This window comes from Mauremys mutica, chromosome 5 (genome assembly GCF_020497125.1).
Source record: "Mauremys mutica isolate MM-2020 ecotype Southern chromosome 5, ASM2049712v1, whole genome shotgun sequence".
NCBI classification, from domain to species: domain Eukaryota; kingdom Metazoa; phylum Chordata; order Testudines; family Geoemydidae; genus Mauremys; species Mauremys mutica.
In genome coordinates this window covers 99,593,283-99,614,015 of record NC_059076.1, presented here as the reverse complement: position 1 = coordinate 99,614,015, position 20,733 = coordinate 99,593,283, and the positions used below count along the sequence as shown (strand labels likewise).

Sequence of the window (20,733 nt, the reverse complement as noted above, 5' to 3'; positions counted from 1 at the left end):
TCCCGTGAGAACAGTTGTCTGTCCCCAAAAGCCTCCCAGTGCCCATACATCCCAAAGCCCTCCTTGTAACACCACTCTCTCAGCCAACTATTAATCGTCAGGATTCTCTCACCCCTTTGGCGCCCTTCCCTAGGGACAGGTAGGATCCCACTGAAGATCACCTGAGCCTCAATTTCCTTAAGCGTCTTACCCAACCTGGCATAGTCTCCCTTGATCCTGTCTAGCGAGAATCTAGCAGTATCATTCGTTCCCACATGAAGGATGACCAAAGGGTTCTTACCTGCTCCTCTTAGGATCCTTTTCAACCTCAGGTCCACATCCCGTATTTTAGCGCCCGGTAGACAGCACACCCTTCTGTTCTCTGGATCGGCCCTGGTCACAGGCCTGTCCAACCTTCTCAGTATGGAGTCCCCAATCACGTAGACCTGCCTTTGCCTGGGGACAGTGCGGTCCTCTAACCTATCCCCCGTTCCCCCTGGTTGCAAGCTCCTTCCATTCCTATCTTCCCTTGTGGTTCCCCTTAAGCCATCCTGTAATCTCCCCTGACCCAAACTTGGTGTTGCCTCCATAGACTCCTCCCCTCTATCTATGGGACTGGCCGCTCGTCTCTTTTTCCTTGGCCTCCCACCATCAGCTACCATATTCTTTACCCCTTCCTCATTCTCCAAACCTTCAAACCTGTTCCTTAGCTCTATTTCCCCCTCGCTGGCTCTCCTTTTCCTTGGCCTGCTTCTCACAGTCACATGCTTCCACCGCCCATCCTCCTCGTCTGGTGGTCCCCCCTCACTGGCCTTGGCCCCTGCTCCCACCTGTGCCCCTGGGCGTTCCCCTTCGGTTACTGCCTGCCATTGCTCCATCAGCTGCTCGAACCCCCTTCTATTCTCTATCAGGGTTTCTACCTGCAGCTCTAGGCCCTGAATCTTTTCCTCCAGCAGCTCTATTAGGCGACACTTCATACATACATAGTACTGCTCTGGGTCCCCTGCTAGAACCAGGTACATACCGCAGTGTTTGCGAATGGGGAAGTATTGCCTCTTAGAGGTTTCTGGGGTGATAGTAAGTTTTCCCAAAATACTCGGTGTGGGCTTGAGACGGTTCTGTTTTGTATTGTTAAGAGGAAATGTTAGATATTGAACCTGGCCCTTGTTGCTTCCGATTCCATCTGGCAGAAGGATTACACTAGATATAACAGATACATTTCTTTTTATAGTGAAAGTATTACCATTCTCAACTGCAAATATGACTCCATAGCTCCAATGCAATCAGTATGACGTCTGAGTTGAGATTTGTATTATAAAACTTTTTTAAATAGAGACTATGGATAAAATTTTCAAAAGTATAAGAGTCCCATATCTAAATGAGACATAGGACTTTTTGTCTTTGAAAATAGGATCTAAGCTCCTATGTCACTTAGGCACTTTTGAAAACAAATTCTCTAGTTGATAAATAATGGCATCTTAATGTTTATGACATCTCTACTGCAGTTCCATCCCTAGGCTGAAATAGTGGCCTCTCACCCTCCATGCTGTATGCATAGGGGTTCCTAGCCACTGAAGCTTGAGAAACTCCAGTGGCTTTTCCCCTGGCTTGCCCTCAGCATCACCTCCATGCCAGCCTATTCAAAGCTGATGCAGAGATCCCCACCATAATACAAAGGTGGTGTGAGGCCCCTATACAACAGCTCTGCTGCTATCCTGTTCCTACACTAAATTACCTTTTTTGTTTGAAATAGCAATAAGCACTTTATAAAAGTCCACGACCAGATGAATGTGGGGGACTTTTTCCTTGCTCTCCACAGCACCTAAGGCCTTAGTACTGAAGACAACATGACCTGTAGTCAAGATTTTCAAAAGTGATGAGTGACTTTGAATGCACAGCTTGAGAACCTTGAAAGGGCTGCTCACTAGTCAGTTTTGAAAATCTTGGCCCCATATTTGTAAAGGCCCCATATGCATATTAAATAAGACAGTTACAGAATAAGACTGCCCTGTCTAAAGGAGATTCTAGTGTTCAACTCTAGTAACAATCTGAGTCCCCTGACACATGATCCTTCTACAACAGTATCCAATAGCATGATCCTATTCTAAATGATTTTATCAGTAAAATAACTCCTACTGGGAAAACCTCATCTTTGTTATTGATATGATGCAGATTAACCAAGTTGTTCAACATCCAGAACAGCTCTGCTCATTAAAACTTTGCAGATGCTATGATGGAGGCAATGAAACTCTTCTTCACCTCCTGCAAAGCTACTGTATAGGTTTATTTAAAATTGTTTGTCGCAGTCAAATTCAGCACAAGACTTGTAACATGTTCTCTACCTGTGTTCGTTCTAGCTTTATACTAGGCCATCAGTATACTGTAGTGATGTGAGGATTCACCTATGAAAGGGGAAGCTTAGTGGACATTGCACTGATAATCAAGGTTGAAAGAGGATTCTAATATCATCCCAGATCATCGATAAAAGAGGCATATTGGCTGAACAGTACTATTTCCCAGAGTCATCAGAAAACAAAGTTCCATTTGCCTCCAGGGACATATCAATAAAACAGGTCCTTTTCCACAGTAAAAGAGGTATGCCCCATCCTCAAGTTGGAAGAGGTAATGGTTGATCTTGATGAGGGTGTACATCTTTGCCCACCAACCTCTAATTTTGAGATAATCCATTTTTTTTGGAGGCGTTGTGGGGTTTTGCAGTCTCTTTGGGTTCAAATCTGTACAACGAAGCTTTGTTGCCAAGAGCTTATGTTCCCTTTCAATCAAGGTTTACTCCATAGCTCTACCATTTGACTGAGAGAGAATTTCCCCCCTAGAACTGTGTAAGACAGCCATGTGAACATCCTTGCATTTTTCTTTGACATTGTAGACTTGATGTAGCAGCCTGACTTCAGGCATTTGAAATGGTTATTGAGTTCCCCCTTGCCAGGGATGACAGACATACCTATCTGTTTCTCCTGTTCTTCTGTGCCCACTGACAGCTCAATCTTTTTGTGTGTGTTGGAGTTGGAATGATAATCTATAATTTTTTAAATTTAGAATCAGTGAGGTTTGTATTTTAGTATTTAAATCTAAGACATCCAGACTTCATAAAGATTTGTTTTTCTTTCCCCACTCATTGGTAAGAGGAACTGAACTCACTTGTCTAGTTGGAAAGAGTACAGTACTTAGAGTAACCAAATTAATCTGAAGCTAAAATTCAACAAACTAAATCTACCAGTTATTAATTAGCCATGTTTAATTATTTAACTGGCATCATGTATTATCTTTTAGGATAAATCTCGCAGCCTTGCTGTACATTCTGTGAAGGCCTTATTGAACATGGATGGTGACATCATAGTAGCTCATATGGGTTCACGGTTGACTGCTGCCCACATGTCAGTGTTGTCAAATCAGAGCACATCCAAAGTTTTTGTCTGTGGCGTAAAATCGCAGGCAAAGGAAGTTGAACTGAAGGAGCTGTTCACACGCATGGAATGTGGAAGTATGTGTTAAGCATTTATTTAATAAGACAGTTATTTCCAGATCCAGATCCCACATTTTAAAGCTTACTCTTTATTTGAGCAAAAATGTTTTAAAAATGTTTCTGGTACAATATGTATTTTAAAAAATCCTTCAGATATTTAAAAATGTCTGTCAGTGTTCTCATTCATGCACCATCAGGGCAGGGTTAGGTACATATTTGCATTTTATTTTATTTTTTTGAGGAGTTAAGTCAGTTAGAGGTTCCCATGTTCTGTCATAATCCCATGAAAAATTCTGTTGCTGCAACTGAAATTAAGTGACAAGTCTAGTAAATCCCACTCTCCACCAATTTATCAAGTATTTTATTTGGCAAATAAGTAGTGAGTCTTTTTTGTGTAGCGAGAGAGAGAGAGACTTGTACAGAAAATTCCCAGTTTGTACCCTCAAAGCCTCATTTCACAGCATCCTTCTTGAGGGAGAAGAGGGATAGGACTTTCCTTTTAGAGTCCAGTAACATTACCCCTAGATCACTTGAAAGCTTTGCTGCAATGTGATGTACTGCCTGTAGTTAGTGTCTTTGCAATCTGCTACTGCTTCTGAGTTCAGCTGCACCTGATATGCTCTGCAATCAAAGCAGGCAACATAAGGAGAGAATTTCCATTTCTCTTTCGCCTTTCTCCCTCCCTTTGTCCTGATTCTATCCCCTGCTCCACTCTCTCTCCCTGCCTGCCTCCCCATCTATATCCCTCTGTCCCTTCTTCCAATTCCCTCCTTCCTCCTTTTCTCTCCCACTCTCTCTCTCTGTCCATCTCTAGGTCATATTGGTAGTGACCTTAGGGTGTTTTTCCCTTCCTCTGTATCCTGGGTTGCTTGCCAGGGTATACCTCACTTAATCAAGTCCCTGCCATTGCAGGGGCCTTGGCCATTGGTGTCTCTCAGTCTGTCCTACTCTGTGCCTAAAGTTAAACATAATACTTTAAGCCTGGTCTACACTACGCGTTTAAACCGGTTTTAGGAGCGTAAAACCGATTTAACGCCACACCCGTCCACACTAAGAGGCCCTTTATATCGGTAAAAAGGGCTCTTTAAACCGGTTTCTGTACTCCTCCCTAACGAGAGGAGTAGCACTAATATCGGTATTACCATATCGGATTGGAGTTAGTGTGGCCGCAGATTGACGGTATTGGCCTCCGGGCGGTATCCCACAGTGCACCACTGACCGCTCTGGACAGCAATCTGAACTCGGATGCAGTGGCCAGGTAGACAGGAAAAGCCCCGCGAACTTTTGAATATTTCCTGTTTGCCCAGCGTGGAGCTCCGATCAGCACAGGTGGTGATGCAGTTAAAAATCAAAAGAAAGAAATAGCTCCCGCATGGACGATGCGGACGTGATCGCTGTAAGGGCAGGCAAATCTGTTCTATCAGCACTCCGTTACAGAAGACGAAATTCAAAATCATTTTTTAAATATCTCCAGACAGATGCCATAGCAGGGACTCAGCGCACTGCTGCGTGACGGAAAGCCAAAGAATCAAATGGACGCTCATGGACTGGAGGACTCAAGCTATCCCACAGTTCCTGCAGTCTCTGAAAAGCATTTGCATTCTTGGCTGAGCTCCAAATGCTTCTAGGGTCAAAAACAGTGTCCGCGGTGGGTCAGGGCATAGCTAGGCAATTTACGCACCCCCCCACCCACCCCCAGAAGTGAAAGGGAAAACAATCCTCTCTTGACTCTTTTACATGTCACCCTATCTTTACTGAATGCTGCAGATAGATGCGATGGTGCAGCACTCAACACCAACATCCTTGCTCCCCCCACGCTATGGATGGCTGATGGTACAATACGACTGGTATCCGTCCTCATCATCAGCCTATTGGCACATGGGGCAGTGCAAAAGGACTGGTAACCATGCTGACTAGCATCAGTAAGGTCAATCAAGGGCGCCTGGCCCTAATTTTTCCTGGTAGATGGTACAATATGGCTGATAACCATCGTCATCATAGCAACAGGGGGCTGAGCTCCATCAGCCCCCACCCTTCATGTGTAAAGAAAAGATTCAATTGCCCCTGAACTAGCAGAGGGATGCTGGGCTCCTCTCCTACACACTCCTTACTATCCTGTCTGGACTATCATAGCAGCTGGAGGCTGCCTTCCACTCATATCTCACTAACAAGTCACTGTGTCTTATTCCTGCATTCTTTATTACTTCATCACACAAGTGGGGGGACAATGCTACGGTAGCCCAGGAAGGCTGAGGGAAGAACGGAATCAACAGGTGGGGTTGTTGCAGGAGCACCCCCTGTGAATAGAATACAGCTCATAATTTCTGCAGGATCTGACACAGAGCAGCTGTGCTCTCTGGTTCTCTGATACAGTGGTTCTCTAGTACACTTGCCCATATTCTAGGCAGGACTGATTCTATTTTTAGATACCAAAAAGGAGGGATTGACTCAGGGAGTCATTCCCAATTTTGGCTTTTGCGCCCCTGGCTAAGAGCAGCCAGGGGCAATTATGACAGCAGCAAATGGAACAGTGCAAAAGGACTGGTAGCCACGATCATCTTATTACCAATTTATGGTATGGTAGATGGTACAATATGGCTGATAACCATCTCTGCTATCATGCAAAAGCAAAAGCATGCTGCTGTGTAGCGCTGCTGAATCGCCTCTGTGAGCGGCATCTAGTACACATACGGTGACAGTCACAAAAGGCGAAACAGGCTCCATGATTGCCATGCTATGGCATCTTCCAGGGCAATCCAGGGAAAAAAGGCATGAAATGCTTGTCTGCCGTTGCTTTCCCAGCGGAAGGAGTGACTGACGACATTTACCCAGAACCACCCGCGACAATGATTTTTGCCGCATCAGGCACTGGGATCTCAACCCGGAAATGCCAAGGGGCAGGGGAGGCTGCGGGAACTATGGGATAGCTACGGGATAGCTACCCACAGTGCAACGCTCCAGAAATCGACACTAGCCTCGGACCATGGATGCACACCACCGATTTAATGTGTTTAGTGTGGCCGCGCGCACTCGATTTTATAAAATCTGTTTTACAAAACCGGTTTATGCAAATTCGGAATAGTCCCGTAGTGTAGACGTACCCTTAGTCTCCTGAGACCTGTAAATCCTTGGTCTAATTTCAGTTGCTGGGTAGTATTTGTGGCCTGTAGGAGGAAGGCAGTCAGACTAGATGAGCTGGTGGTTTATTCTGGCCTTAAATTATATGACACTGTTTCCTCCAGGGGGCCCATCCAGGCCTCGTAGAGATAATACAATATGAAAAATCTAGTAACTGATAAGTAACTGCATTTTAATTATAAGTATTCATATTTTAATGGTAGACACAAACTGTTTTAGGTGAAATTAGCATAATGCCAGTGGGCTTTCTGCTTTATTAGATTAAAATTTTACTGGATTGCTTTCATATTAAGCTTTCAGTGTTTCCTTGTTTCTCAGATATTGAGCTACTACATGAGGATTTTACTGAGATTGACCCAACAGATCAAAGACTGCAAAAGGCTAAAGTTATTCTGCTGCTACCTCGGTGCTCAGGATTGGGTGTTAGTAATCCAATAGAATTTATTCTAAATGAACATGAAGGTAATTTTGCTACTACAGTATAATTAAACTTAAAGAAAATGAAAACACAATTGGTTAACTTGTTAGCGCTCTGTGGCAGGGACAGGTTTTTTTGTTTGTTTGATGCCTAAGACAAGGGTCCCATTGCTTCACTGGAGGCCGCGGGTGCCACAATGATATGAATAATAGTATTATTCAAATTCTCTTTTTTTTAATTTCAGCTAACAAAAATATAGATCCTATAAATAATACTTTGAATAATCCTACATGTATAATAGCAAAATATCATATAAATACAATGGGATGGTTGCGCAAATTGCAAAGACAGATGAATGCTGATTACTGGAAGTGGTAGGGGGAGGAATCTGAAAATTAGGAATTGTGGAATTTTTGAATAGTGGAATTTCAGACAAATCTAATTTTGGCACCATAACTTAATTTTGGATAATTAGAGTTCAAGTTTAGCCATGAATTGCAGAGAGTCAGTTTCCAACAGCTGTGTTATCTTAGCTGCGCTTCACACTGGCCAAATAAACACCTCTAAAATGTCTCCTAGTATATTTAGTACTTTGATAAATTAGGTAGAACAGCTACTCTATAGCGGTATGATATTCTCCTAAGCTATATATTTAAGATGTTTTTATGTTGGGTCAAAGTTTTATCCCTAATTATAAGAACATAAGAATGGCCATACTGTGTCAGACCAAAGGTCCATCCAGCCCAGTATCCTGTCTGCCGACAGTGGCCAGTGCCAGGTGCCCCAGAGGAAGTGAACCTAACAGGTAATGATCAAGTGATCTCTCTCCTGCCATCCATCTCCACTCTCTGACAAACAGAGGCTAGGAACACCTTTCCTTACCCATCCTGGCTAATAGCCATTAGTGGACTTAACTTCCATGAATTTATCCAGTTCTCTTTTAAACCCTGTTATAGTCCTAGCCTTCACAACCTCCTCAGGCAAGGAGTTCCACAGGTTGACTGTGCACTGTGTGAAGAACTTCCTTTTAAACCTTCTGACCATTAATTTCATTTGGTGGCCCCTAGTTCTTATATTATGGGAACAAGTAAATAACTTCTCCTTATTCACTTTCTCCACATCACTCATGATTTTATATACCTCTATCATATCCCCCCTTAGACTCCTCTTTTCCAAGCTGAAAAGTCCTAGCCTTTTTAATCTCTCCTCATATGGTTCCAGTTCCAACCCCTAATCATTTTTGTTGCCCTTCTCTGAATCTTTTCTAATGCAGTATATCTTTTTTGAAATGAGGAGACCACATTTGTACGTAGTATTCAAGATGTGGGTGTACCATGGATTTATATAAGAGTAATAAGATATTCTCTGTCTTATTCTCTATCTCTTTTTAAATGATTCCTAACATCCTGTTTGCATTTTTGACTGCCGCTGCACACTGCGTGGACGTCTTCAGAGAACTATCCACGATGACTCCAAGATCTAGGGTGACCAGATGTCCCGATTTTATAGGGACAGTCCCGATTTTTGGATCTTTTTCTTATATAGGCTCCTATTACCCCCCACCTCCATCCTGATTTTTCACATTTGCTGTCTGGTCACCCTACCAAGATCTCTTTCCTGAAACATAATTAGACATTATGAAACATTAGAAACATAATTACTTTTAATATCCTGATTTTGTTTCAGTATCAATCTTGTTGTTTTACAATAATATATATACAGCATGTGACACAATTTTCACTTCGGGGTCAATAATATACTCATTCCCCTTATTTTTCTAATAATAGGGATATCAGTCTGTTACTGTGGTCACCACTGTCACAAAACTGTGAATTTTGACATTTATATGGACCCAGTTTGTTTTGATTTAGTCCTCTTTGAAAGGGGACTAGATCAAAGCAAACTGTTGCTGCAGGGCGGCAGGGTCCACATGAACAGTTCATTAGTTGTCTTTGATCAGCTGCATACTCCTCCTCCCCATCGCCCCTACACTCCTGTCTGCCGTTTGCCCTTGCCTCCCTGTCCCTCCTCCAGACTTCTGCACCCACCCAACCTAGCTTCACTGCTGCATCTAAAACCCCATCTGCCACCCCTAGCCTTATGTCTCCAACTTCCACTCTGAGTCTCCTCACCCCACAGAGCCCCCTCTCCCCAGTGCGGAGCTCCTAGAAGGGGGCAGGACTGTCTTTGCCCCCTCCCCCAATACCCTGTGGTGACAGCTCCTGTTCTCTGCTCTCTTTCCCTAGCTCCCCTGATCCCTTACTCCCTCGCCTGCTGCCCTAGCTTAGCCCTTCACTGGCAGATCCTAGGCTCTGACATCCCACTGTAGAGAAGGTCCTTCATCCAATCAGAAAGTGAAGGGCAGCGCCCAGTTGCTTGGCCCATCCTGACCATTCCTTCTCCAGCATAGGCTGGGGAGAGAGAAGGGAGAGGTGGATTGGCAAAGCTGGTGAAAGAGAAGGGTTGAGGATCAGGCAAATTGAGGGTAGAAGGGACTGGGATTTAGAGGGCCCAGGAATCTGCAAGGGGGAAAGAAGGCAGAGAATGAAAGCTGTCACTGCAGGGAACCTGGGGGATAAAGGGGGCAGAGACCGAGCCCTGCCTCTCCAAGGAGCTCTGCACTGTCTGTGCGGTGGGGGGGAGTCAGCCCCCCCCCATCCCCATATAATTTGAGCAGTGATTAACAGTTTGTTTGCTTTGATCTAATCTGGTTTCAAAGAGGACTAGATCAAAACAAACTAATGAACTGTGACTATGCAGCAGCAGTGTCCGCAAGGTTGCCATCCACTAAAGATAGGACAAGAAGTAATGGGTTTACTCCATATCAAGAGAGATTTAGGTTAGATATTAGGAAAACCTTTCTAACTACAGTATAAAGGAGTTAAGCTCTGGAATAGGCTTTCAAGAGAGATTATGGGGTCCCCATCATTGGAAGCTTTTAAAAACAAGTTGGACAAACACCTGTCAGAAGTGGCCTAGGTTTACTTGGTCCTGCCACAGCTCAGGGTGCTGGACTTGATGACTTCTAAAGGTCCCTTCCAGCCCTACATTTCTGTGATTCTATGACCATAGCAGGAAATTACCTATTTTTTACTGTGACTGTGCTTTGACAAAATCTTATCCCTATTTATTGAGGACATGGACATGAAAAATAAATGTATTTTCTTAAGAGTCCAGCTGGTACTGCACTTATGACATCAGGTGGAGAATTCATTTTTGTTTATTATATCAAAATTGGCTAGAATAAAAATAGTTGTTAAAAGGCGGTTTACAACTTTTGAGATCAGCAGAAGGGCTGAATGAATAATTGATTTTTTGATTCAAGGGCCAAACCAAAAAAAAAAAAATTAGTTTAGTTTCAAACTGAAACTAATTCCCCCCCCCCACTGAAACTCAAAACCTAAACTTTGTTTAGGTTGAACGTTTGGAATGTCAATTCATAATGACATTTTCTAAATGAAATGTCAAAACATTTAATTTGAAAATGTTGAAACAAAATGTTCTGATATTTTTGAAAAAATGTTTTGGCAGAAACTATTTGCCAAATTTGACTTGAATTTGCAAATAGTTTCAGTGTCCTGAAAAATGCATTTGTTGGCAAATTTACTATTCACTGAATTTTTTTTTCTATTACAAACCAGCAGAAGGGAAAAAACCCAACTTTTAAATGAAACAGGAAACTATTAATTACATGCCCATCCTAATAAAAAAAAAGGCTATGAGAAATAAAGGAAAACCTAATTGAACAATACTGTGTTTAAACAGAATCTGGGTTTTTTGAGGTACTTCATATTACTCATCAGATGGAATCAGCTAATATTTAAATCTGGACCTTATTCTGACAGATTACATGAAGTACCTAACTTTTAACATTTAGATTGTGACAAAAATAAAGGCTAAAAATTTAGTATAATGTGTGAAGTGCTGCTGACAGATAAAGTTGCTGACATTTTTCAAACCATGTCTTCTCTCATGTGCACTTCACAACCAGTGAGGTCCTTTCTCCTCCGGTTCTTCCTTCCAGTAGGAGAGTTTTTCATATTCCCCAGTCAGTGGGGAATTACTAGCTCATTGATTACTAATACTTATTGAAAGGAGACAGGGAACTAAAGAGTCAAAATTAATAAAATTTGATATTAAATAGCTCCTAGTAGAAGTGAGGATTAAAACTTGCTTATGGGATGAGGAGGAATAGAAAAGAAGCCTAGAAGGGATGTAGACACATTTCAGTATAAGAGAGTGCTTTCTGTTTCTGTTAGCTCGATAATAACCATTTTGTGGGATATGAAACCTTCATTCAACCTTGAGTTTATTTAGCTGAGGTTATTACTTCAGACAGGGAGCAATTTCAGATTTAAATATACCCTAATTTTTGTCTGTGGGTTTGGATTTTGTTTCAATTTATTTTAAATTTTTTACTTTTCACAATGTGTATGTCACAATATGTCACTACATTTTTGACAAAACAAAATGTGGTGATACTTAACTGTGATTAAAGAATTTCATTATTTTTTCAGACTTTTTGGTTCAGGGCCAATCTTTGTGGCTCAAGATCCCTTTTCAGTGGGAGTTAAGGGTGTGCTCAGTGTTTTGCAGGACTTGATATATACTGAGAGAGACATTTAACCAGAGAAGCCAAACAAACAAAAATATTTTTGCTTAGTTCTGATTTGCATTTGAAAATTCAAGATGTCCAAGAAGGAAACAAGCATTGTGGTAATGCTCTTGATGACACTACAGGATTCAGAGACCAGTTAGAAATCTCTAAGAATAGTTTCAAGTTAATTAAATAGATTTATGAAGTTGAGCATTATTCTAATTGAGCGTTCACTGTATGTTGTCTATTTCACAAAAGAAATATGTCACAAATAAAACACTTGTTTCAAGATTTAAGATACTGTCAAGCATTTCATTTTCAATTAACCATATCCCTTTATGGACTTAAGTGATTTAAGTGGATTTATTGTACAAAATCTTCTTTAAATACTGAGAAATAACATAGGTAGTAACGTTTTAAATATAAACTGAATAAATAGGAGGAAAAAAGTAATCATATACGCATCCTTGCACTTTGCAGTTCATGTGATCTGTTTTCACTACATCAACAGTAATCAGGTCTGTTAATAGAGAATTTTCAGTGAAAACAAATGAATTATAAAATACGGACATGAGTTTTAAATGTAAAAATGAATTTGACTATTGTTGTTTTAATAACTTTACATTCAGATCCAGGATTGCTGAGAGACCTTTCTCAAGGATCTGTAGCTGAAAATAAACTCCATATTCTTGCTGAGAGGCAACGTCAGGAGTTAATGCATGCAATGCGATGTAAGTCTGTTTTCTCTCAAGTTTGCAAAAATGTGACCATAATTTGATGCAATGTATAAAAAAAATAGGCATTTCTTACTTTAAATCAGTGTTTCTCAAACTGGGGTCGCCGCTTCTGTAGGGAAAGCCCCTGGCAAGCCGGCCCGGTTTGTTTACCTGCCCCGTCTGATTGCAGCTCCCACTGGCCGCGGTTCGCTGCTGCAGGCCAATGGGAGCCACTGGAAGCAGCGGCCAGTATGTCCATCGGCCCGCAGCCAGTAAGATTAGGATCCTTTCCCTGTTACCAGCTGCAGTGGTAAAGTGATATATAATTATAGGGTAAAATTTTCAAAAGCACTTAATTCCCTTTGACTTTGAGTGGGACTTAAATGCTTTTGAAAATGTTACTTGTAATAACCAAAGTAGAAAATAAAAATGAAGTTTGTGGTCAAAGTCCCAGATCTGGAGAAGTATTTAGGCATCTAACTCCCATTGAAATCAGTGTGACTTAGGTGGCTCAAATACCTTTGAGGATCTGGGCCAAAGAATCAAGAGCAACTAAAAAAAGCTCATAAGTTGGTAACCAGGAGCATATGTTGTACATGGGTGACTTTGGAAGGGTAGCAGTTTACGGCTTCCCCACAGTAGTGTGGCAATCCTGTAGATACTTGGCATGGAAATAACTTTTTAAGTACAATGAGACTAGTCATGTGAGGCAAGTTACATGCATGTAGAAGTGTTTGCAGGATCAGGCTATTACTGCATGCACAGAGTAAAGAGGGCACTGTAGACCCTAAGGATATGGAAATATTCAAACTAAGGAAAAATATCCAAAACATTATTTAGTTGGAGGGAAAGTCTCGGGAAGCAAAAAGAACCCTAGGGATGAACTTCAGGGCAGGAACCATGTTTTTGTTCTTTATTCATACTGTGCATGGCACAGTGGGTCCGTGCCCATAACTAGGCCCTATGCTACAGGGATTATAGCAGCATACAGGGCCGTGACTATGCCAGCATAACCCTATAGTGTTAGATGCAGCCTATGAGGATGGAAGGAGTTTTTCTGTTGATATAGGAACACCACCTCCCCATTTGATGGTCGCTAAATCGATGGAATTATTCTTCCATCGATCTAACTGTGTTTGCACCAGGGGTTAGGTCAGCATAGCAATGGTGCTCTGGAATGTAGCTTTTTTCACACCCCTGAGCACTGTAGCTATGTCTCGGGAAGCAAAAAGAACCCTAGGGATGAACTTCAGGGCAGGAACCATGTTTTTGTTCTTTATTCATACTGTGCATGGCACAGTGGGTCCGTGCCCATAACTAGGCCCTATGCTACAGGGATTATAGCAGCATACAGGGCCGTGACTATGCCAGCATAACCCTATAGTGTTAGATGCAGCCTATGAGGATGGAAGGAGTTTTTCTGTTGATATAGGAACACCACCTCCCCATTTGATGGTCGCTAAATCGATGGAATTATTCTTCCATCGATTTAACTGTGTTTGCACCAGGGGTTAGGTCAGCATAGCAATGGTGCTCTGGAATGTAGCTTTTTTCACACCCCTGAGCACTGTAGCTATGTCCACCTAAACTGTAAATGTAGCCTGGGCATAGGACTCCTAGGTGCTGTGATAGTACAAATAATAAACAGTAATAATTAACCACACATTAATAATGCATTTGAAGTGTGATACAGCAGCCATGGTTTTTGTGGTATACGTGCCAAGACATTGCATGTCTGTTTCTGTTTGTTGCTCTGGTGCAACAGCACCTGGAAGAGACTTCAGTTCATGGGATCTATAATGCCCAGAAACATGAACTGGATGTTCAGAGAAGAGAAACAAAGAGTGTGGAGAGAGATTCATGTGGAACAACTTAGAAGAACTAAGTATGTGCAGTTTGTCCAGTGTGGTGGCTAAGGAAGAATTAAGGCCCAAATCCTGATACCTGCTCCAGCTGCTTTGTACTAATCTGGCAGCAGAAAGATGACCATTGACAAATACTTCCCTAGAAAGCCAGGGATTTCTCAAAGTGGCATAGGGTCATTCTAGCACTACGTGCACTGCCACCCTCTTTTGTCCCCGTGGCAAGAGGCATGAACAGGGGATCCCTATGCTCTAGTGTTCCCCAGAATAGCCTTTAGGGGCTGCTGATAGCAAGCCCATAGTGTAACAGCTTTGAAGCTACAGTCATTATGTTGGGAACTTGCCTGGAGGCTTAGTCATGGCCCCAAGATTGGGAAGGCTGTAAAAAAGTGGATTATAATAGAACCTCAGATTTACGATCACCAGAGTTACCAACTGACTGGTCAGCCACACACCTCATTTGGAACCAATCAGACAGCAGAGCCTTCCCTCCCAAAAAAGCAAATACTGTACAGTAAGTACAGTGCTGTGTTAAATGTAAACTACTAAAAAAATGGAAAGTGTAAACTTTTTTTTTGACAAGGTAAGGAAACTGTTTCTGTGCTTGTTTTATTTAAATTAAGATGGTTAAAAGCAGCATTTTTCTTCTGCATAGTAAAGTTTCAAAGATGTATTAAGTCAATTTTCAGTTGTAAATTTTTGAGAGAACAGTCATAACATTTTGTTCAGAGTTACCAACATGTCAGAGTTACAAACAACCTCCATTCTCAAAGTGTTCATAACTCTGAGGTTTTACTGTAATTCCCTCTTCGATCTATCCCGTTTCACCCATCACCCTTCTGTTCTTAGCAGCCTGAGCACAGCTCACACAGGCCTGGATTTGTGCCTAAATCTGCAAATATTTGAAATACATTTAAATAAAAAAGCATTGGAGAGAAATTATTTAGGTTGGCACATGTGGGTTTTTAAAATACATTGGACAGATTACTAGAAATGTACTAACTTGCATGGTGGGAGAGAGATGGAAAGGATGATTTAATATCGTCTATGATTTGATTATTGAATATTTCTGCATGTTGTTCACTATTCATTTGATAACTTTCCAATGACTTTAGTAACAATTGAAACAGAAGTATGTTTTAAAATATTGTATATTTTTGAAATTTAAACTGCTTTCCTTATTCCAAAAATGGTAAACAAGAAAAATGTTTTGCTGCATGTTTATAGTTAATAAAGCACAAGCCATTGTCTACTGCACCTGTTCAGTTTATCCAGAAGAAAATGAAGCAGTAGTGAACAAAGCACTGGAATCTGGAGTGGAAGGAAGTAAAGTACAGCCTTATAGGTAAGGAATAAATAGTCCTTTCTGAGGAAGACTAAAAAACATAGAAAGGCGTTAGATACATTTTTCCATTTTTAACTTTGCTCAGTTGTGTTGGCTGAGCATTTATCAGAGATGTCTATTGTATGGACTTATGAAGATTATTTCTTAAATCTAAATGATGAATAATTTAGGTAAAAGTGGCTTCTGCTGTCTTCTTTCTCTCCCAGAATTGTAAATAAATATAACTATCTGTTCTCTATAAGTAAGCATTTCAATTTATGTGGTAGTCACGTTTAATGAACGCGTGGCTTAGCTAGGAAGCTAAGTTGATTTTATCTTCCAGGATGTCCATTTCAAAATATAGGACCCAGTTGTCTGGTCTGCTTCCATCAGTCTGGGAAGCAACCAGGCATCTGCAGATGTCCTGAGATCCCCAAAACTCATAAGACTCCTATAGGCTTAGAGAGCTGATTTCCTTTTCCTGTCTCAATGACATAGTGAGACACTCAGACTCCTGCTCCCAGATAGGATGATTCAAAGGAAAACAATCTAAATTCTATCCCCTGCATAGGTGAGATTTGAACGCATACAGTATACTAGTTAAAATGTAGTAGTTGTGAATTAAACCATTTTTTCAATTGTGTGTGTTGGAAATCAGCTTCAGAGCATGGTTTCAAACATATCCTTACTTTTACTCCAGCAAATCTATTACAGACCTTGTTAGACATTCTAATATTGTATTCTACCTTATTCTATATGGTGTCCAATGAAAAGGACTAGATCTGCTGACAAGAGTTGTCTTTGGTTTAATCCCAAAGTTGTGTGTTGTATGGGTTGCCTAACACCAGTTTAGAGGTGAGACCAGGAAAAGTGTCAAATATGCAATTTAGTAGATTTGTCTTTTTAGTAATCCAAAAAGGTGGCAAAAAATTGTACAATTTCTTATTCACACTTAGACTAGTGTTGGCCATATTTTAGGTAGGATTTTTACCCCTCAGAATCATGCTTTTTTCCTAAACCATGACCTCTCAATTTCCCTTGCATCATGGCAATGTTTAATATTTTTCTGCCACCTGCCATTCCTTTTGATGATGTGGAAGTGCAAAGTGTGCTGCTCCCAGATTGCTGATCTGATTGCACAGTGCCTCTCTGGTCAACATTCTGACAGGGTGGGGAGTAGAGTATTACTGGAATGGAAATGATGTGGTACTGGACTGGTGGTATAGGAGTTCTGTTTTCTCACTATCAACAGGGGCAGGGAGAAAACTAGGTTATGGACTTGTCAGACAGTAACTAGAAGATCAAACAGCAAAGAAAAAATAGCAACTCTCATTTTTTAAAAATAATTGCTTTGTGGTGTTAAGCTATCAATGTGTAAAGTCATCCAAGTTACACAGGTTTGAACCTTGCTGTCTTCGGAAAAAATGCCCAGTTTCCAGATATGCATGCAGACTCTTAAAATAGGTTTTTTCTTGTTACCTCAACCCTAATGTGGGCTTTAGATATTGCTGCAGTCAATGCTCAGAAGTTGTACTAACATTGTTTATTTCACATGTAGTATTTTACTTTGTTTACATAGCACCTAAAGCATACAAAAGGATTGCAAAGCCCTTCGCAAGCCAAAACACTTTTGGCACCACTCTAATTCATTGCATTGGAATTGAGAGTAGGAATAATCATATATGTACCTTGCTGCACAGAAGTGTGGAAGGAGAAATTTTGGCCAAGGATGTTGGGGCAAGTCTCCACTTAAGTGTCTTGGGATCTTTAATGTCCATACATAGGTTAGAGGACCTGTGGTTTAAAGTCTTAACTGAGACTCTCCATAGAAAAATGTCATGAAACTCTAAGGAGGATGCCAGTTTCAGTCAGCTCTCCTGGATTTTGGAGCTGTTTTTCCAAGGAGTCCAGGTATTTCAAATGGAGGTTTAGAATACAAACCATCCTTTCCAGCTACCATAATTGTTAAAAAGATTTCAGTACCCACTTGTGGATTGAAGGGGTAAATCACAATACAGAAATGTAAACAATTACAGTAATTTTTGTTTTGTATATAAATGCAAATACAAAACTTTCCCTTGGAGAAAAGGCAGGGGATGTTACTTTGCCAGAGGCGAATGAAAGTGATGCCATATTTCCACCCTTGATTATCTAGGCACTCTCCAAGAGCCTTTCTACAGTGGCAGTACATATAGTTAGAAAACACGTTAAGTAGCAAAATGTACTGTAGTACTTAGGATTCAGTTTAGACAGGGCCCATAGTGATTGAAACTGTTAGCTAGTCTTGGCCAACCCTAGCATAGATGACTTTAATACAGCCATCCTTGTCCGAGTATTTTACAACATATTACGACATGTTAGAACACGATACATTTTCCCATTGTAAAAATGTCCCTGGTGAAAGGGAGGCCTTATACAACTATTCTACATTAGTAGCCATGGGTTCAATGTCATGCTGGACCAAAACCCAACATGGGCCTCAAGCCTTTAGATTGTTTTTATTCCTTTGGGATTTGAAGGGCTATGAAGTCTGCCACTTCTTGTCTCTGAAGTGGGAAAAAGAGGGACTTTGAAACCCAGCAGTCTTGACTCACCTTGGACACGTTCAGCCATAGCAGTGTTCATTGCTATAAGGTGTCAGAAAAAAAAAACAATCTTGCGCTGCTAATTCTTTCCCTAAAATATTATGGAACCTGTTACACCAGCCAAAAGAAAAGAAGTGTTTTACACAGGTTTAAAGTGCTTTCTAATACTAAGAAAGCAAGGGCAGATAAAACTCACCTTGGAAATCACAGATCTAAACTACTTTATAACTAAGAAAAATTCAAAATAGTGACTCTGGAACCAATACTTCCTTTATTGGAAGAAGGAAAATATTATAGCCTGTGGACCTTATAGGTAACTATATTTTGCATATTTTAATGCATAGTTATGAACTCCTGGTGATTTGCATGAGCAAAGTAATAATGGCATAGCTTAAATAAAATATATATTGTGATTGTTTTCATAAATTGGAAATGTTTTCAAAGCCCAAATGTATTAAAATGTTTTATTCATGACCATTTTCTTGAGCTGTTTTCCTTGAGAAATAGCGACTCTAATTTTTTTTTTTTTTTACACACTTTAAAAGAGTGCAGAATTCATCAAGAAATTCTGCTGCAGAACTGCCAACTCCTATGATCAGATGGGGGAGAATCTGCAGCTGGAGGGGAACAGGCTATGCTAATTTAACAGTATATCTGTGCTGTTGCTAAATTTACTCTGATCTTGTCTATGCTGAGGAGCAAAATAATCTCTCCTTTTGGAAAATTTGCACCGAGAACAAAAGTGAAAGGAAGTGTTGCAAAGATTTCTGGTTAGGGCAGATCATTGATCGAGAGACAGTGACTTTACTCAATATTTAAATTTCCTCTGAAACAAAAGATTCAAGGGTTCAGGAAACCGCTAGTCCAGAAACTGCTATAGGTTTGATGCTCTGGTCTATTATATCTGTCAGTGTCACTCCAGCAATGCAAAGTAGACTTAAACCTGGCAGATATGGGTGCCTAGGGAGTCCCTCAGTGAGGCTATCCTTCAGATTGCTCTGTTTTGTGGTGGAACTCTGGGCCAGCAAAGCTCATCTTAGGACTGAATTGTTGGAAAGGTGATATACTGTCCCCTCTGTGCTCTAGCCCTGGTCTGAGCATAACCCAGTCAGCATGCAGACTCTGAACCCATGTTTCCCTTTAGGGTGTGCTTTGTGACCATTTGTTTTCAGATGAAGGCTCTTAAGTAGTTGGTGTATTTCTAGTTTGGGCCCTTCAGAGACTACCTTGCCAAGGTTAGGTTAGCTTCAGCATATGTAGCAAAATTATTCAGTTTCTCTCAGTTAATATGTTATAGGGAGTCCCAGTGGTATTACTCTAGTTAGAACTACCCGGCCCACCTTAAGCTTATTCAAAGGTACATGTATTGGAGAATTGATTCCATATATTCCTTGGTATCAAATCCAGTGCTCTGTACTGAAGTGCTTTTCCTTAGATGATCACCAGTTGGAGAAGCCCATGGCACAGGTCAGGAGGAGGTGGTACAAAGGTGGCTTTTGGTCCAGTAGACCAGTTTGTTGTTGGTAAAGACAGTATACATTAAATTCTATCAGTACATTTTTGTTTTAATCACAATTGTATTTTTAAATGAGTAATAGGGTGTCTAAAATGTAATGCATGGTAATAAGAAAAGTTTGTGTGCTGTACTCCACTGATCTTTAGTTTCTTTATTTACATTTTAAAATTACAAGTCTTGTTTGTACTATTTACAGGCTTAATCCTCCTCTGTGGTGCAGCTCAGAAATAGAGGGCCCTTCTGATATTTTTTTCAAAATGGAACCCTCAGAGATTTCCAATTGCTGTTTTTTAGCTGTTCTAGCAAGACAGGTAAGCCATAAAAAGTATGCATTGAGAAAAGTACTTGTTTAAGATGTATATATGATTTCCTTGTCTCTATTTTGTTTTTTAAATATAATTTAAAAATGAACACACAGAAGGGAACATTCATAAATTACCTGACTTCACCACCGTAATCATACAGACAGGACAGTGGACTTGTCTCTGAGCATTGGTTGCACTGTGCTAGGCAAAAGACTGAAGAAACAAGTAATCAGTACAACAATTTTTCTAGAGGAAAGTGCAACTGAAAGATCCAGCTTCTGAAACTGCACTATGCTGAGATAGAAGGGATGTGCTGGAAAGCTCCCAAGTTTGACAAATGAAATCTATTGTATGCTTGATCCAGTTTTTAGCTTTGTCACATTTTAGGGAGGATTGGGTTGGTATGCAGTTACCGTTGTTCTTTCCCTATGACCTTACTCCTCTGTTACCATGGTATGTTTAACATGCTGATTGAAACTGGTGTTAAGCAGAGAGGCTGTTAAAGCAACCATCCTGTTCTGCCTGTATGCATCAAGCCCAGCAGGGATCACAGCACTGCTATATATTTTGCCAAGACTCAACAGTATTGACGCAGATGAATCTTCTCCCACTACTTGACCATGGAGTGAAAAGTAGAAAGTTTCCAGTGAGGACTGAATCCCCAAGATAGTTAAACAGTTTTAGAAAGTATTTACTGTAATTGTTTTACATGGATATGTTTTGATGCTTCAAGTAGAATCTTTTGAATGCTTTCTACAGTACAAAATATATATTTTACTACTCCTTTACACACACTCACTGCCTCTAAC

The 20,733-nt window shown here is 40.8% G+C and overlaps 1 protein-coding gene across 7 annotated transcripts in view; it reads left to right on the top strand.

Moving 5' to 3' along the window:
- Positions 1–20,733, top strand: part of NSUN7 (NOP2/Sun RNA methyltransferase family member 7) — a 62,193-nt gene that overhangs the window by 35,538 nt on the left and 5,922 nt on the right. For all 7 annotated transcript variants that reach the window (XM_045019835.1, XM_045019837.1, XM_045019839.1 and 4 more), the window contains 5 exons: positions 3,271–3,481; positions 6,920–7,063; positions 12,246–12,347; positions 15,422–15,539; positions 19,816–19,930. In XM_045019835.1, coding sequence (XP_044875770.1) covers positions 3,271–3,481; positions 6,920–7,063; positions 12,246–12,347; positions 15,422–15,539; positions 19,816–19,930 — 690 coding nt within the window. The remainder of the gene's footprint in view (positions 1–3,270; positions 3,482–6,919; positions 7,064–12,245; positions 12,348–15,421; positions 15,540–19,815; positions 19,931–20,733) is intronic.